This window comes from Tiliqua scincoides, chromosome 5 (assembly GCF_035046505.1).
Source record: "Tiliqua scincoides isolate rTilSci1 chromosome 5, rTilSci1.hap2, whole genome shotgun sequence".
Classification (NCBI taxonomy): Eukaryota; Metazoa; Chordata; class Lepidosauria; order Squamata; family Scincidae; genus Tiliqua; species Tiliqua scincoides.
In genome coordinates this window covers 30,487,834-30,505,866 of record NC_089825.1, presented here as the reverse complement: position 1 = coordinate 30,505,866, position 18,033 = coordinate 30,487,834, and the positions used below count along the sequence as shown (strand labels likewise).

Sequence of the window (18,033 nt, the reverse complement as noted above, 5' to 3'; positions counted from 1 at the left end):
GTATTTGGGCAAAGATAAGAAAAACCTGGAAACAGGATCTGATCTCCTATCTACAACTTTCATGGGAAACAAATATATCAGTTGCTTTTTCCATGCAATCAAGTGGTTTCTCCCAACTGCCTGGCTACGCTTGGCTAGAAATAGTTAAGAGAGATGATGGCAACAGAGCAGGGGAAGACAATGAATTATAATACGTAAGGGACTGTGGCAGCGGTAAGCAAGAAGACTCAAGATAGGAAAGTACCATCTTGATTTAGAATTTGGATTTATTGAGATGGGAGAGGAGTGCGGTTGTGAAAAAGATCATGGAGCTGGAAGGGAGCAGTGCATATGCTCATAACCATCGAGGGTACATGTTAAGTTACAGTGCTTGGAAGTAGATAAATAGGCTAAAATGTTTGAGAACCAATGCATTCTGGTTCCATTTGCAACCACCACAATTCCAGTCTTTCTCCTCTGCCCAAACCATCTCCATTTAGTATGCTGCATTAAACACGGCACAAGTACAGCACCTGAGCTTCGGGAGAGAGCTGTTTCTCCTGCAAAGACATTTTGCAATAAGACTGCAAAGCCAAATAGTTCTTCCGCTTCCATTTTCTATCCATCCTGTCTGCATGTTGCTTACAGTAAGCAAAAAAGGGATCGGCAATATCCTGTTTCAATTAAAAAGAAAAATGAAGAATACAAAAGCTCATAGAAGAAAATCATTCTAGCCATTAAGGAAAAGCAAACTGTTTCTATGTATTTTGAAATCCATTTCCACAAATTCATATACACAGAATCTGAAAAGGATAATGCTGAAAACTATTAAAATATTTTAATAGTTATATTAACATAAATTCCATTACCACCAAATGTGAAACTTTTATGTTTTGATCTAGCCTTTCTAATTCAATAAAGAGTTAACAAATTGAGGGCCCAATCCTATCCAACTTTCCAGCACCAATGCAATTGCAATGCAGCCCTGAGGTAAGGGAACAAATGTTCCTGTACCTTGAGGAGGCCCCCATTGGCACAGCTGCATCAGCGCTGGATAGGATTGGGCCTTAAATCATTCTAAGTTACATTCAAAACATTTTACAGTGTTTTACACAAGACACACACTGGTTTTATTGTCTTGGCTTCCCATAAAGCCAGCTACAGTATTGCTACAATCAACATAAGTGCTAGTATCAAACTTTCACATTTAATCTCATATCCAAAGGGGCTGTTAAACTGAACATCAAGAAGTTATTTCTGTGTACCATTTTCCAAGCGAATAAATGCTATTATATATGAATACAATATATAGTGGAGATAAAAATACTGACTTTATGCACATGTCAAAAAGCATAATTGCATCCCTCCATCAGCTTCTAAACAGCACAGCTGAACAAGTGGTGTGCTGCTGTAAAATTTCCTTTTGTTTTCCACTGTCATACTGTAATCGAGAGGTTGTACAACGACAATGCTTAACAGATTAAACCCTCAGAAAACTATGGGACAACATTGGTTGATCGGAAGCGGTGGATCATGGGATACAGAAGTGGTGGAACATGGGATACTTGAGCAGAAGATCATGGAGAAGGAAGGCTAGTGAAGGCTAGTGAAGATCATAAGCACATGTACACATGTCTTTCTAGTACAAAGTGGGTGCAAACAAGATACTTTCTGGCAAAGATGCCCACATGGATCTAAATAAAAAAGCAAAGCAAGGCAGGCACACAAACAACCCCTGTCCACTCTGGCATGGGAAAGTTTCCCAATCAACATTAAATATGGCAATCATATAGATCCTCATGAAGCACAGTTGACCTGCTGAGATCCTTTGGTCACCAAAGGACATTCCTCTGTGACCCTGGTGTCCAATTTCAAGCAGTTCATATGAATACAGAAATAGAAGTTGCATTGTAAATATAAGTGACTGCAGCAAGCATTACATGAACAAACTTCCAAAATTTTAAAATGCAAACCTTTTTATTGGTAGCATATTAACACCTGAGATATAGGGCCCAATCCTATCCAATTTTCCAGTGCTAGTGCTGCCATGCCAATGAGGTGTGTGCTGCATCCTTTGGTGGGGAGGCAGTCACAGAGGCCTCCTCAAGGTAACGTTTGTTCCCTTGGGGCTACATTGCGGCTACGCTGGTGCTGGAAAGTTGGACAGAATTGGGCCCATAGTCATCAAAGTCTGCTCTGGATACCACTGCTTTATTAGTCATTTTGTTATTAAAAAAGCCTCTTGGATACTTACCTCTTCTGCTGCCGCTTCTGACAACAGGCCTTCCTTCTGAGCACAGGTCACATGGAAATAAGCTCGACACATTCCAGCATCACAACTAATGCAAACACCAGTCCGGGCAAAACGAGGATCTTCACAGAAACTGCATTCCTGTAACAGGTGAATGAAAGAAACAGCTAGAAATTAAAATTATGAAGCAACTCCAAGTATTCACATAATAACATTGGGTCCTGCCAAAGCAGCTCAAATCTAGAAGACCAAAACAGGCATGGGGCCATAACTCAGTGGGAGAGCACATGCACCGAGTGAGAAACACCACAAAATCTGATTCGTGTTGGCTATTAATTTAATTTAGAACATTTCAATCCTACCTTTCAATTAAAAAAGTGAAGGTCAGTGTATAAAACGAGGCACACACTTAATAGCCAAGGTAGCCAAACAACAGTCAATAACCCTCACAAAATATACGTTCATTCTCTCAATCTTACCTTAGCACCATACTTGGAATAGTTCATCTCTGTAAGTGTTACTGGTCGCAGTTTGTCAATATCTCCAAATGCTACTCCTGGAACATAGAGGGCACAAACAATGTGGACCCATCTGTAACAAAAGAGGAAAATGTTTATTGTATTTTCAGCAAACTACGAATTCAGAGAAGGAAAGTATGTTTGCCTTGTTTACAAAAAGGACACAGACATATCAGATCCTAGTATCTTGCTTATGTTTGAACTCTAAGAAGAAACAAGAGGGTCATCTAATAGTTAACGGCATGTTCTATAAATAATACAAAAAATTAAGAAAGGCTCAGAAGGTGCAACTTTAAAATAACTAAAAGATATCACAAGAAACTCCTAGAAAGAGCCTTCAGATAAACCATAGGAATGTGGTACAAATATTTTTAACTGTAATCAAGTAATATGAGATTGTATTATGCTTCCCATATCCTCTCCAAACTATCCAGACCCATATAAAAAGGGTAGAAAAACATTCTCAACATTTTAATCAATTTAGAATATAATTGAGAAACCCTATACAGGATGGCCTTGATCCTTCTGAAGCACTTTATGCAAAGAAGCCGAGTTCCACATGTGTATCCCCAGCTGGATGTGAGACGGTGTCTGAAATGCACTTGTGCAGCCTTTCAAAAAAATTAAAGTTCTATTGCTTAACTGTTTCAGAGGAAGAACTAGACACCAAGTAGTCCCACCCACTTAACTACAAAACAACTAATCAGTGAGATTTCAACTTTTTCCAAAGGATCCTGCACAGAGAGAGCAAATTGCTCCATGCATGGTGCTTTGGATCAGCAGGATAATGCCTCACGGGGGGGGGGGGAATCCAACTGCATATATTTTAAATGATTTTCGATTTATAGCATTTATCAAGTTTCTGAATGCAAGAGTATAACTTGTAGGAACAGCTTGCATACGCATGTCTTCTTCATTTCTTCTTAGATGTTCTTGTTATTCATTCATTACATTTACATTCCTTCATTTGTTCATGGAACTAAGGGCAGCATGCATGTTATTATACCATGGTTATCCTAGGATGGTAATAAGTCTGATTGCAATTAATGGGACTTAGGTTAGTCCTGACGAACTTATCCCATTGATTTCAATCGTGCTTATCAATTGTGATTGGCACTAAGCAATGGTGCTTTGTCAGAATTCACAGGGGTTCGGAGGCAGTCTCTTATCCACACCTAATATCTTGGCCATGGCTGCTGCACGCAGAGCCTTCAGACTTTGCCCTGAGATCTATATGCTGTTTAACTGTTCTTAAAACATGAAAAAGTGCTAGTATGAGCTACAGTTTGCACTTCCAGCTACAGAAAGACCGTACACATTTTTCATTTGAAAATGAAATGAAAAATGTCACACTTTCTATGACTTTGGTTTTCCTTTGTTGTTCAATTAACATTCCATTTTTGTTTAAGATCACTCAAAAAATATCAAGCAATTCACCAGACTATCCAGAATACATACATGAGACCAACAGATCACATCCGTAATCACACTCCAGTCATGTTTCTATAATTCTAGAGCAGTTTCTATTTTCAAGAAATATCACCAATGTGTCACACTGAGAATGATTTTACCAGAGAAGTGGGGGGAAAAGAGTTGCCCATCTTCACATTATCTTCTGTATTTTCTTTTTAAAAGCCAAGGTTTTGGCTGGAGATTTTTGATAATAAGTCTTCATACATCCTTCCCATTGCACCCCGCAGAGTTCAATATAAAGATACACATCTTCAACAAGCAGCTGGTCCTCAATTTAATTTGCACAGTTTTTTCATGCTCCACTGGTGTATTAAATGCTGCTGCACTCTGTAGGAGTTTATCTATGATAAACCCAACAGCTGGCTGCTTGCTTCATACTGACCTTCTCAAAATGTTTTAGTACATGTCACACAAGTACTGTAGTATTACACATTTAAACTGCCATTTCAGTATGATTGGCACACAAGTGTCTCATTTCCTTAACCACCTATGTGCGAACTCCATCCTGAATCTTTATTAAAATACACAGAAGTCAGTCAAGTTCACAGCTGAGGCAGCTTCAGCTGCTTTTAATACCAGCTCCTAAATGTTTTCCTGCTCATTTGTTTAGCTGCACATGTTTGAGAACCTTGTAATTAAGACAAATTGGGTAATCAAAGAAGAATAATCTTTCTTGTTACTTTCCCATCCATTTTGCTTCGAGCAAAGATGACAGATGGTGGTGGTGGGAAGGGGGGAAAATCAAACCAAAATAGAGACCATAGCTTTATTCCGGGTAGAATGCTAGTATCTAGCAAAACAGGAGATTTCATTATATCCACACTGGTGTTCATGAAACTAAAAAATATATGCAAGAAGTATGTTTGATTCAGATTAATCATCTTGTTACCCATTCAGTCTATTTAGGTAGGAAGATGAATGTCATTACAGAGGGAAATTTAACAGACTTTCAGTGCCATGTAAATGTGATTACTCAAAAGTAAGTTCCGCTATTTTCAGCTGGGCTTATTCCCAAGGTGTGCATAAAATTTCAGCCCCTGTGTAACATTTAGACTATTTAAGTCAGACAAGAAAGATATGTAATTTTGTTTGTAGGACATAGTTTAGTGTTCCCAGCTTAATACCAGTTTGCAGAACTCCACACTGGTATCATATAAATCCAAGTGGGGACCTACAACAAGTGGAGTGTCCAGGATTCCTGCCAGTCTAGAACAAGAGCCTTGTAGCATAGAGGTGAAGGAACAGGGTATATTTTGGGGTAGTGGAGGAAGAAGGAACACCCTGCTAGCTAAGGGACTTGGGTCCAGCATTTTACTGCTATGTAGGGGGTGATGAGATACGCTACAGATTGCTCTTTTTTTTCTTCTTCCCTTGCATGAACTCTTTTATCGCGCAGCTCATTATATAAGCTGCTAAGGGCTTGAGTATGCTGGTTTCCACCTCATTTTCCATCTCTCCCCCCTCCTTTTCTTCATCTGATGCTCAGCTCAGCCTCTACAATCCATGATTCCTAGGAACCACTGAGCATGCTCAGTCTTCACAGAGCATTTTCTTAGGTTATTTTCTCCAGGAATTGCACACCTGGGAGGTCCCTCAGGTATGTAGAAATCACTATATCATCTGTGGGTAGCCCCCTTCATTACCAACCTGAGGCACCAGAACACCCAAATTTGGAAATATAAGGGACAAGTGGGCCTGCAACAAAACGTTGCATCTCCCAACCCCATGCCCAAATAGTATTGGCAACCTTCAGTCTCGAAAGACTATGGTATCACGCTCTGAAAGGTGGTTCTGGCACAGCGTCTAGTGTGGCTGAAAAGGCCAATCCGGGAGTGACAATCCCTTCCACACCGGGAGCAAGTGCAGTCTGTCCCTGGTCTGTCTCCCTGGCTATGGGCCTTCCTTCTTTGCCTCTTAGCCTCAGACTGTTGGCAAAGTGTCTCTTCAAACTGGGAAAGGCCATGCTGCACAGCCTGCCTCCAAGCGGGCCGCTCAGAGGCCAGGGTTTCCCACTTGTTGAGGTCCATCCCTAAGGCCTTCAGATCCCTCTTGCAGATGTCCTTGTATCGCAGCTGTGGTCTACCTGTAGGGCGCTTTCCTTGCACGAGTTCTCCATAGAGGAGATCCTTTGGGATCCGGCCATCATCCATTCTCACGACATGACCAAGCCAACGCAGGCGTCTCTGTTTCAGCAGTCAATACATGCTAGGGATTCCAGCACGTTCCAGGACTGTGTTGTTTGGAACTTTGTCCTGCCAGGTGATGCCGAGGATGCGTCGGAGGCAGCGCATGTGGAAAGCGCTCAGTTTCCTCTCCTGTTGTGAGCGAAGAGTCCATGACTCGCTGCAGTACAGAAGTGTACTCAGGACGCAAGCTCTGTAGACCTGGATCTTGGTATGTTCCGTCAGCTTCTTGTTGGACCAGACTCTCTTTGTGAGTCTGGAAAACGTGGTAGCTGCTTTACCGATGCGCTTGTTTAGCTCGGTATCGAGAGAATGAGTGTCGGAGATCGTTGAGCCAAGGTACACAAAGTCATGGACAACCTCCAGTTCATGCTCAGAGATTGTAATGCAGGGAGGTGAGTCCACATCCTGAACCATGACCTGTGTTTTCTTCAGGCTGATTGTCAGTCCAAAATCTTGGCAGGCCTTGCTAAAACGATCCATGAGCTGCTGGAGATCTTTGGCAGAGTGGGTAGTGACAGCTGCATCGTCGGCAAAGAGGAAGTCACGCAGACATTTCAGCTGGACTTTGGACTTTGCTCCTTTTGACATCCGAAGCGGAGTGAAGCAGGGCTGTGTTCTTGCACCAACCTTGTTTGGGATTTTCTTCGCTGTCCTGCTGAAGCAGGCCTTTGGAACTGCAACAGAAGGCATCTATCTCCGGACCAGATCAGACGGAAAGCTCTTCATGCCCAAATACACAGCTATTACACATGCCCAAATACACAGCTATTAAAAACACCAGCAGGTCAACTGTCTTTCCTTCCCACGTTCTGCTCTTCATTTTTCTCCAAATGCCACACCTTAATCATAGCATTCCATGGTTCCTGGAAGCCACTGAGCTTGTTCAGTCTGCACAAATAATGATGGGCACGGTGAAGAATACACACAATTGAAATTATGGGTGACTTGTTGAGACGCAATCCATAGATGACAGCCACCATAACTTACCTGCCAGCATCTGTCTCCTTGAAGATTCCATCTTGGTTGGGGCACAGTTCACAGCTTGGAGAAACGCCACATTTGCAGGCATCACAGAACCACGGTTCAGTGGAGTTTTCTGAAGCAGAACTCATAATTGAATCACTCTCGCCATCAACACCATAACAACCTAGGTAGATATGGAAAATGCAAACCAGTTAAACTGAAAAAAGGTTACATCAAGAGATATAGTTAGAACAATACTGGAAAAAGAAAGCAAGGAACCAGGAAGCTATCTAGTGAACTCCTTCCTGAGCGCCCCCCCCCCAGTATATACCGGAAAAGGGGCACCAACATAGATGTCAGAAGGGAAAGAAAGGTGTACAGATGCATCCTTGTCAAATGGAAAGAGCTGTCGTTATGGCCAGTTCTAATTTCCTTGCTGGTCAGAGCACACCAAATAAAGGGTGCCTTTTGGGGAGAAAGCCGGAGTATAAAGTAAATAAACAAATAAAATAAAGGAGGTTGCCTCCTTTTCTCAGTACATATAACTCAGCTATGACAAGCAGCAAGCTGAACAACCACCTATAAGAGGATCAGCTGCATGGGGCAAATGGGGTATATAATAATAATAATAATAATATACAGTATTTATATACCGCCTTTCTTAGTCTTTATTCAAGACTTTATTCAAGGCGGTTTACATAGGCAGGCTTATTAAATCCACGCAGGGATTTTTACAAATTGAAAGAAGGTTCTCTCTTTCAAGAACCACCACATTCAAGGTGTTACGCTCTGATCTGGTTTAACATTCTGGCCTCCATCCTCCCACGCTCCGAGCAGATGGAACAGCTCAGCTGCAGCTTGCCAGCTGCTTCAAGGTCGCACGGTGCCGGTGGCCTCGAACTGGCAACCTTGTGGATGTTAATCTTCAGGCAAATGGAGACTCTACCCTCTAGACCAGACCTCCTGCCCTGATGTACATCATCATGATGTACATCAACAGCAAAGAACACTCTCAACCCATTACTAATTAGCTAACCCCTCAGTACATCTGCAGCACCTTCTTTCCTCTCCCACTGGAGGGAAGAATCTGGTCTGCATCTTTGTCTGCCAGGGATCAGAAGAGACTGTCACATATGTACCAACATATACCTACTTATGTTACTATGTGAATGTTAATTGTAACCCATTTCATTTGTAACCTGGGTCCCGTTAGGGAGAAGGGCGGGATAAAAATAAAGTTTTATTATTATTATTATTCATTCATTCATTCACCTTTATTGGCATATGAGACATACAAACGAACAAAAAAAATGTAGCAATAAATAGTTCAAAAAGGTTACATAAGCATTATGCCCATTTTAACACTGACTGGGGTCAAAAGGTCAAAAAATAGAATTTTTATGTTTGACAGAGACATAATCAAGAATTAGTATGATCTATATTAATAACTCTTACAACACTGAACTTAATCGTTTATACCAGGGGCCCGCGGAGTGTCTCTATCCGGCCTGCAGCCAGCCTCTGATCCCCTGAGAGCCTCTGGTCCAGTTGACCAAACACAACCAGAGTTGTGCTTGTGGGGTGGGGGAATGGGGGTCCATTGAAGTGTGTGCTTTATTTCTTGGGGTGTGTTGATGCTTGGAGAAATCCTGGACATTTGAGCCCATTCATTCATTCATTCATTCATGCATTCATTCATTCCAGTCAGTCATCTAAGTTTGAACTCTAATGTATTTATTTAAATTTTATATTTATTTTTTTTCCCTGGCCCTCGACACCATGCCAGATATTTGATGCGGCTCTTCGGCTGAAAGTTTAGAGACCCCTGGTTTATACCAACTGATTAAATGGAGGGAGAGTTCTGTAGCGCTGTATTACCAGTTTTATAAAAGTTGCTAGTTGGGTAATATGTGATTCATCAACTCCATTCAGCAAATGTTGTAGAATGAATTTATCAGAGTGTCCTGGAAATTTTGAGAGAATCAGGCCTAGGTGGAGTAATCGAATATCCTTATACCCATTTTGGAGCCAATCTTGGCTTAAAAGTGAGTATAAATCAAAATAACAAATTCTTCTCTCCAGTGCCATCATACAACAGCAGTTTGCTAGTTTATATTTGCAAACTCATCTCATTGTTCTAACTCATCTACATGAACAGGCTAAAAACCACACACTATAGTCTGATTATAATATACGTATATTTTACTTTCTCACTCCTGGTACCTAAGGACTGCCAATGTCTCTATTTCAAACATGCAAGTCTTCTATGTCAGAAGCCTTAAATTAATTGTAAATGCAAATATATTTGGAAAAAAAACCAACAAGTGATTTCAGCTGTCTTCATTTCCAAGCTTTCAGAACAGTCTTCATTTATGATTTTACGTAGTGCTCATGGCTTGATTCCAAACAGCTGCTTTGGAATCTTTGACTGTTTTCTTTTGAGTGACAGGTTCCTGTGCCGTAACGCAAACTCCTTTTCAAACACAGTGAGGAAAGTCTGAAAACCAAGTTGCGATATGACATGAGTGATCTGTTGCTCAAAAAGATGACAAGAGATCCTATTGGGCATGCCGAAACAGCTTTTTGAATCCAAGCCATGGAATGTTTGTTTTGAAATAAAACAGTTCCTTTACAAAAAAACAAAAAAACTGCAGAGCTTTCTAAAGCTTACAGCAGGTTCAAGACAGTTTTCTTGGTTCCATTTCTTTTAAAATGTCTTTAATAAATTTCTAAGCATTACATAGCACAGGGGTGTCCAAGGTAAGGCCCGGGGGTCGGATGCAGCCCCCATAAACTTTTTATCTGGCCCTTAGCCTCTCAGCTGCTGAATAGTGTTGAGGTGTTACTGCTGAAAAGCAGTTTACATTAAAATTGGGCACCCCCATATCTTGAAATATGATAAAGGTTTGGTATTTTCTCTTCTGTCATTTGCAGTTAATGAGTTTTTTGTGAGAACAAAGTGCTGATTTCTGGCCATCGGTTGCTTAATGATGTCACTTTCTGCTTAATGACATGACTTCCGGCCCTCAGCAGGTGCCCTGAATGCTAACTTCAGCCCTCTGTATAAAATGAGTTTGACACCCCTGACATAGCATAATGTAAAGCATAAACAGGGATGCTTGCTGAGATTATGATTTCAGTGTTCGTTCTGTTGACCTATTTTCAAATAGACTAATCAGCAAAGTTGGCAAGAAGATGGAAGTCAGAAGCATCACCCTACTTCCCAAAAAAGAACTTTTTCCCTCTAATTCTGGAAACAGAGCAGTGTTTTTCCAGACTTCCTTCTTCTGGTCAGCTCTTTTGCTCTGTTTGAAAACAATGCAGCAGGGTGAAGACTCAGAGGAGGTGAGGGGCAAGGTGAAGTATCTGTGGCGGTCACCTGCACTCATCTGCCATTTGAGGCAGCCCACTCACCTTACCCCAAGGACAGGCCAGCCCAGTCTATGATATCACTTATGAACAAACTTTCTTTGAATGCTTCTTGAACAATATGTAACATAGGGTGCAATCCAGAGGCGCCCTTGGGCCGACGCAAGTTCCTTGTGCCAGCCCAACACCGTTGAGAAACTGCCATAAAGCACTTTTGCACCGATGTAAGGGGAGATAGGCTGGTGCACGGATGTGCGCTGGCCTCCCCATGCTGACATGGGCCCCAGGGACAGTGAGTTTGCATTGGCCAAGCTCAGCTGACGCAGGGTCTGTGGGGGCGTGAGAAGGACGGGGAGGAAGTGGGAGGGTGGCATTTCGGGGCACAGGAGGGTGGGCGGCAGGCGTTCCAGGGGGTAGGTGAGGAGCAGGAGTTGGGGCCAGGATCCAACACTTATATTGGATTCAAACCCCATTCCCAGATGGTCCAGAGCAGTTCCAGGCTACTCAGATTTACACCACCAATGTAGGTGGTGCAGATCCGAGTAGCCCCATTGGTGCTGCTGTGGCTCTCCCTGGGATAAGGGGAAAAGCCTCCCATTGCCTTGGGCTGACCCACAAGTAGACCGTAACTTGCACTAGATACAGCGCAGGCCTACCAGCCTGCCTGTTCCTGCCCAAATTAGGATTGGGCTGCCCACCTTGCAATAAAGCAGTGCTGTCTATCCAGTGCAGCCAATTTCTTTACCCACCACTAGCAGCTGCCTCCGTGCTTCAGTGTTTTGAATGCCTCTGTAAGGAAACACCAGTGAGTCCCTATCTGTATTATACTGCTTTTCATAAAGTGTTATTGGATCATTTTAAAATTGAATTAAGATATTCCAATGTGTATCAAGTTCATTTTTCTGAGAACAAAGTATTAAGTCTTTATTGTACTCTGGGGGAACAGCAGCAAGCAAAGACTAAAAAGATTCTTTGGGATAACATGCATTTTAAAAAATAAGCATTTCTTTTAATTAAATACATAAATATGCATAAAATATTGTTGTGATGAATACCCCCCTTTCCCCAATTTTTTTTGCCAATTTTTCCTTATCTTTAGACACTTCTAATTCCCCCAATATTCTTAGGCATGTTCAGCAATCTAAAAACGTGTTGTAGAGACATCCTCCTACAGCAGTTTTTCTTGAAATGCCATTATCAGTCAGTCATATGCATTTGTGCATTTGAATAAATTCTTCACTATCTGGAATAGGAAAGCGTCACCTGTCTATCCAAGTAAAAGTAGTCCTGTATCTAGATATTTTCACTCAGTAGCACAGCAAGTTGGGGGGGCAGGTAGGGAGGGCTTTACACATGCAAAAATCACTCTACAAACAATAAACATCATAATCATCGTGATTTGCCAGATCTTTACTTAAGAACAATTTAAGGCTATGGATTCAAAAGACAGCCGAAAATGTGGCAAGCTTTAAAGCAATGATATATTTCTTAACTGAAGTATCCATTATATGAAAGATTTCTATGTAGCATATTGAATGACACTGAAAACAATTAGGCCTACTTCAGAAAACAGAGACTCCTGCAGTAAGAGCAAGATGCAATTTGCAAAGATGGAGACCCAAAAGACTGCAGAGTGTGGTTACATCATTATGAACGTTCTAACTGATGTTACTTCTAAGAGTATGAATACTCCAATGTGCACAACGAGGATATCAGAGTAAACAAAGAAATATCAAAATATTTTAGGAAAACGGTAGTAGGTCTTTAATTTGTACAAACAATCCAAGGGCAAGTGCTGGCAAGTGAATTACATCTATGCCATGTGCTATGATATGTACCAGACATTTTTCTTCAGACATACTGCAATCAGTACGTCAGGAGAACTAACACCACAGTTGGGGGCGCTCTTCCATTACCAGTTAGTTGGAAGATCTTAAAACACAAATCAGTGACAAGTGTTATCCAAAGGGACAAGACAATGCAAAAGGATTTTATTTTTTAAAAATGAGATCTATCTACCAAAGGACATGTCTCTTCACAGGGAATTTTTTTAAATTACTTATTCTTTTTTCAAATTTGGTGAATAATATCCTTCTCAAACATTGTTAAAAACAACTGTCAGCCAAATCTGAAGATTAAATTATTTTAGATATCTAGCTAGCAAAACTGCTGATATTATTTGGGAGACGGGGGTTCAAAAAGGGGGTACAAATACAGCACAGAACACAGAGCGGCACACTCTGTGAAGGTTGGTCCATCCAGTATAAAGGACAGATGGCAGAAACATAAAGGGAGGCAAGCTTTGAGACAGGAGAGCAAAGTGAGGTCATCCTTGGGTGTGGGGCTTAGAACACACTAAGTGACAGCCAATTGGTCAAGACCCACATCACCTTTTCCTGCCCTAGAGTAGGAAAGGGGTGCAAGCGGGATTTGCTTGTCACCACTTGGCAAAGGCACCTGGAGACTTGTACAAACCAACAAAGAGAGGGAGAGACAACCACAATAGGCTTGGCAACCAATGTCAGCCCAAAATTGTGGCTCCTTGCCCATGAGGTAGAGTTCAGATTCCACCTTCTGAAACCTGCCCAAAAGGTCGGAGAGAAACCAAAAATATAAACCCCAATTCCCAAATCTAACAAAATGGCCCAAGAAAGATGGCATTTAAAACCATCAAGAGTTCCAGGAGAAATGGGAACGCAAGCTTCTGGATTTAAGTGTGAAGTGTAAAATGTGTACCATTCTGGCAGCACTACAGGATTGGGACATTAATCTCTAAGTTTCAAGTTAAAAAATAGCAACCATTTGCAGGGACAGTCTTGCCTGCATGTCAAACCACACATGCATCTAAACACACTTTTTAAGAGCAAAAGCTCCTTTCCCCTGAGGAGATTCCAGGGCCTGCCTTGGCGCACAAAAGATACAGCAGTGGCCATTTTGGTGCTACTGTTCCTCTGGGCACTAGGCCAGATAGGATTGGGCTGCCTGACATTTAGGTTAAAAACCAATTGCCTACTAAAGCTGAGAACATCTCTACGGAACGGCCACTGGATTGGATCAGGATATGACAACTCCTTGTATTTTCACCTATATTCTTTTTATCCAAAACACCACACACACATATACTGTACGCACAAACCACTAATGTGCAATATTAGCTGACTATTATAAAATGCAGCAATTTTAATTAAGTACAAATTAACCCAATTTTGCTAAGGGGAAAAATAAAACTTTATCACATCTTTAAAGTGCAACAAACAATAAGATTACCTTCATGCACTGTTATTCCACAATTGTCACACTGAATTATTTCGTCAGCATCTTCACTATTATCCCCAAGACAAACACAGCAAATCATAATATGGTCCATTTTCTGGGAGCTCCAATTTTGAGACTTCTCAAGAATCAGCGAGTCCTATCATTGAAAAGTGAAAATGCACTAGTTACACTGGAAGATACATGACAATGAACTTATACAAATAAAATAAACTAAAAAACTGAGATATATGTACAAGGTTAGTTCTTCAGGTTTCTTCTTATCTATTGTTGCCCTTTCTATAAAGCAGTATGCATTATAAAAGTAATGTATTTTTACAAAAGTCAATTCGCTTAAAACAAAATTTCATTCTGCCAATAGCTATTACACATTAATTTGTTTCACTAGTTTATTGATTTTCTTTGCACCAGTTCCTTCTAGGTCACTTTCCCTGCATACCCCCTCCCCAAAACTATATCCTGATTTATCTTTCATTTAGGGTCATAAGACCTCAAAGCACTTCTACCTGAATGTTTGGTGCCTATACTTTAGTGAACCACTCAAGAATTCACCTTGTTCACCTTCAAACAAAGACAAACAAGAAAGAAACTTCTTGGGAGAAAACAAGACACAACAGAATGTGATGGGGTTCTTCTAAAATGTGCACCCCAGTCACATATAAGGGGAGGGAAATGAAGTGGAGTTCTTTCATTAATAGTAAAATGAGGAGGGCAAGCACTGACCTCCACCACCCTTCCACAACTTCTCTCAATTCACTGTTCTAGCAAATTTTCTCTATTCCTGGCTCAGCATGCCTGAAGCAACTGACTGAGATGAAAAAAGATGTAGGTGGAAGAGGATTCAGTGACTCTCTCCCACATTCCTTTTATTGTCTAAAAAAAATACTCCAACCCCCAGTTTATATATGAACAGAGCCAATATGATAACAATGACTCCATGACATCTGATTTGGCCCTAGCATCTCACAAGGATGTGGCATCCCCAGACTTGTTGTCCCCCCATACTCCTCTCAAACGCCTTATCCTTAACACTGTCTTTCTCCTTCTTGATGCACTTCCTGCAACAAATACCTTCTGCAACACTTCCAAGCTGATGTGCAACAAAGTTCCCTTTCCAATCCCCATCTTTATCAGCACCAGATTTAAGAACATAAAAAGAACCCTGCTGGAATGGCCAAAGACCTAGCTAATGCAGCGTCATATTTTCACAAAAGCCCCGCACATAAAGGCATAACCCTCTCTCACACTGCTCCCCTTCAACTGGTTTTCAGGGACACACTGCCTCTAATCACACCTCTGATTCTGTACCAGCAGTAACTCGGTTATGCTCATCGCAGGTGTCATCACTGTATACTACTTGTTTTGTCATTTTTTCTAATGTTCATATAATTTGCTGGGGAGCAATGACACATCTCAGTTCAACCTCCCTCTCTTCCTCCCTCACAGGGATCCTGAGAAATGGAAACACCACTATGAGTTCCATGGCAGAGGGACAGAATACACATGTAATAAATGCTGTACTGCAATTTCCATCGTATGATTTTGCAAAGTATTAAAAAAAACACCCAAAAGTTACAACACCACATTGCTGAAGATTTAAATGTTCAATCCTCATGGATATTTGTTCCAGCAGAATATTGAGCAATACACTGATTCCAAATACTATGGCCAGGATTCAGAGAACTGCAGGAAAATAGCTGAGTCAACTAGAACTTTAAACTTGCTTCACTCCCCCACACCCCCATGCAATCCCTAACCTGCATGGCAAGTTACTTTGATGGTAAGGGACATTTCAAATATAGTTTGAAATAAGTCAAATGCAGTTTCAAATAAATCAACAATTCCACTGAGAATTCACAAAGTTTTGGGCAATCCTCAAAATCGCTCTTTGGATCCCAACTTATGGTATTTGATACAGGAATTAGAAGTTCTATTACAAATACCATCTTCAGTGTTTCCAGGTTTCTGCTGCATGTATCTTGACCTTCCCAAGTTTGGTTCCCCATGTTTCAGCCACTGCACAGTATTAATACCACTAATCTAATTTTCCATTCTATTTCCCTAGGACAGGGGTGCCCAAAACCCGGCCCTGGGGCCACTTGCAGCCCTTGAGGACTCTCAATGCAGCCCTCAGGGAGCCCACTGTCTCCAATGAGCCTCTGGCCCTCCGGAGATTTGTTGGAGCCCACACTGGCCCGACGCAACTGCTCTCAGTGTGAGGGCGAATGTTTGACCTCTTGCATCAGCTGTGGGATGAGGGCTCCCTCCACTGCTTGTTGTTTCACGTTTGTGATGCAGTAGCAGCAGCAAAGGAAATGCCAGCCTTGCTTTGTGCAAGGCCTTTTACAGGCCTTGAGCTATTGCAAGACCCTCATTCATTCATAAAAGTTCATCTTTAATATATTCATTTATGTAAACTTCTGTAAATTTATTCAAATTTTAAATGTAAATTAATTCTTTTTTTCCACTGGCCCCCGACACAGTGTCAGAGAGACGATGTGGCCCTCCTGCCAAAAACTTTGGACACCCCTGCCCTAGGGATTATCCTAGGTATGTCTGTGATGGTTCCCCATAAACATCAGCAGAATGTCACTGTCACCAATATAGACACAATGACATGATACACTGGAACAAAAATTGAGACATGTTTGCATTTTGGGGGGGAAATTTTTTTTTCTGGTTGCAGGATCATATAATAATTCCAACTCTAGCATCTACAACAATGTTTTTATAGTAACTTGCCGTACTAAGGTAACCTCTTGTTGCACATTATAGCATTAATCCACCATATAACCTCTAAGCAAAGAATAAGATTATATATATTTGCATTTCAGTAAATACAGAGAGGGAATGTTTTTACTAAGCTGATTTTTCCCTTTGACAGTTTCTGAGAAGATATTTCATTAACAGTGGTCATAACCCATCCTATTGTACACCAATAGATCTTAGGGGCCAATTCTATCCATCTTTCCAGCACTGATGCAGCTGTGCCAATGTGGCACTGCATCAGAGGGGAGGGGGGTCGGTCATGGAGGCCGTCTCAAGATTGAGGAATGTTTGTTCCCTTACCCCAGGGCTGCATTACAGCAATATTGGTACTAGAAAGCTGGATAGGATTGGGCCCTTAGTCTGGAAAACAGGAGGAAAAGGAAGAACCAATCTAAACACCTCCTTCCCCCCTCCAAGAAAAGACTAATACTAATTATACACACTTGAAAAGTCTTTATAGACCTCTTAAAAGTAGATCAACACAGCTGTGCTATTTGTGTTTGCAATTATCAAATAATAACCAGACAATATCACCATGTGTTGGCCATTTTATCACATACACGTTTGAATATGGTGGTTTATTACCATGTGAATGGCTAGATTGTTAATGGGTCATCTAAATACATGCTTAAATTGATGCCACACATTATAAAAATATCCTACAGTCTACTGAAAGAATCAATAGAGTTGGCAGAGATCTAGCGGCTTTCTTTGACTCGCCAATCTGTTGCTTTGGGGTGTTGAAAAAAAACACAGCTTTGGTAAGGGCTGCTTGTAATTGCTGAAGCAAAAGGATTAGCAGTTATTAAAGATGGGGAGATTTCGTCGTTTTCTAGAAAACTTGTGTAAGTTGAGAGTAAGTTGCATCAAACGCAAATCCATCCAAGATTTGTTATTAATGAAAGCTTGACATTGTAGAAACACTAAAACTGAGGTATTTGATGACTTCTATAATTATGAAGGGGACTAGAATCAAATGGGCCACAGACAGAAAAGTTGCGGCTAAAGGAAAGAGCTATCAGAAGATGCAATCATCAAGATCTACAGCCAAGTAAGTAGTTTATAGCATCCTTCAAGTTTTAATAGTTTAGGCATTCAGAAATATGAAGAGTAGTAATATGTCAGAGAAGTGTGGATCTGATGAAGCTCTCTATAGTGGAAGGAAAGGAAGATGATCTGTGACAGATGACCAAGACTGAGAATCTGAAGAACAAAATTGCCATGTTGGCTCTACCCCACATGGTTTCCACTT

The 18,033-nt window shown here is 41.2% G+C and overlaps 1 protein-coding gene across 4 annotated transcripts in view; it reads right to left on the bottom strand.

Moving 5' to 3' along the window:
* PHF14 (PHD finger protein 14) overlaps nt 1-18,033 on the bottom strand; it is a 157,283-nt gene that overhangs the window by 127,132 nt on the left and 12,118 nt on the right. For all 4 annotated transcript variants that reach the window (XM_066627800.1, XM_066627803.1, XM_066627802.1 and 1 more), the window contains exons 4-8: nt 14,007-14,151; nt 7,395-7,554; nt 2,710-2,821; nt 2,234-2,371; nt 513-653 (exon numbers count right to left, since the gene is read on the bottom strand). In XM_066627800.1, the coding sequence (XP_066483897.1) occupies nt 513-653; nt 2,234-2,371; nt 2,710-2,821; nt 7,395-7,554; nt 14,007-14,151 (696 nt within the window). The remainder of the gene's footprint in view (nt 1-512; nt 654-2,233; nt 2,372-2,709; nt 2,822-7,394; nt 7,555-14,006; nt 14,152-18,033) is intronic.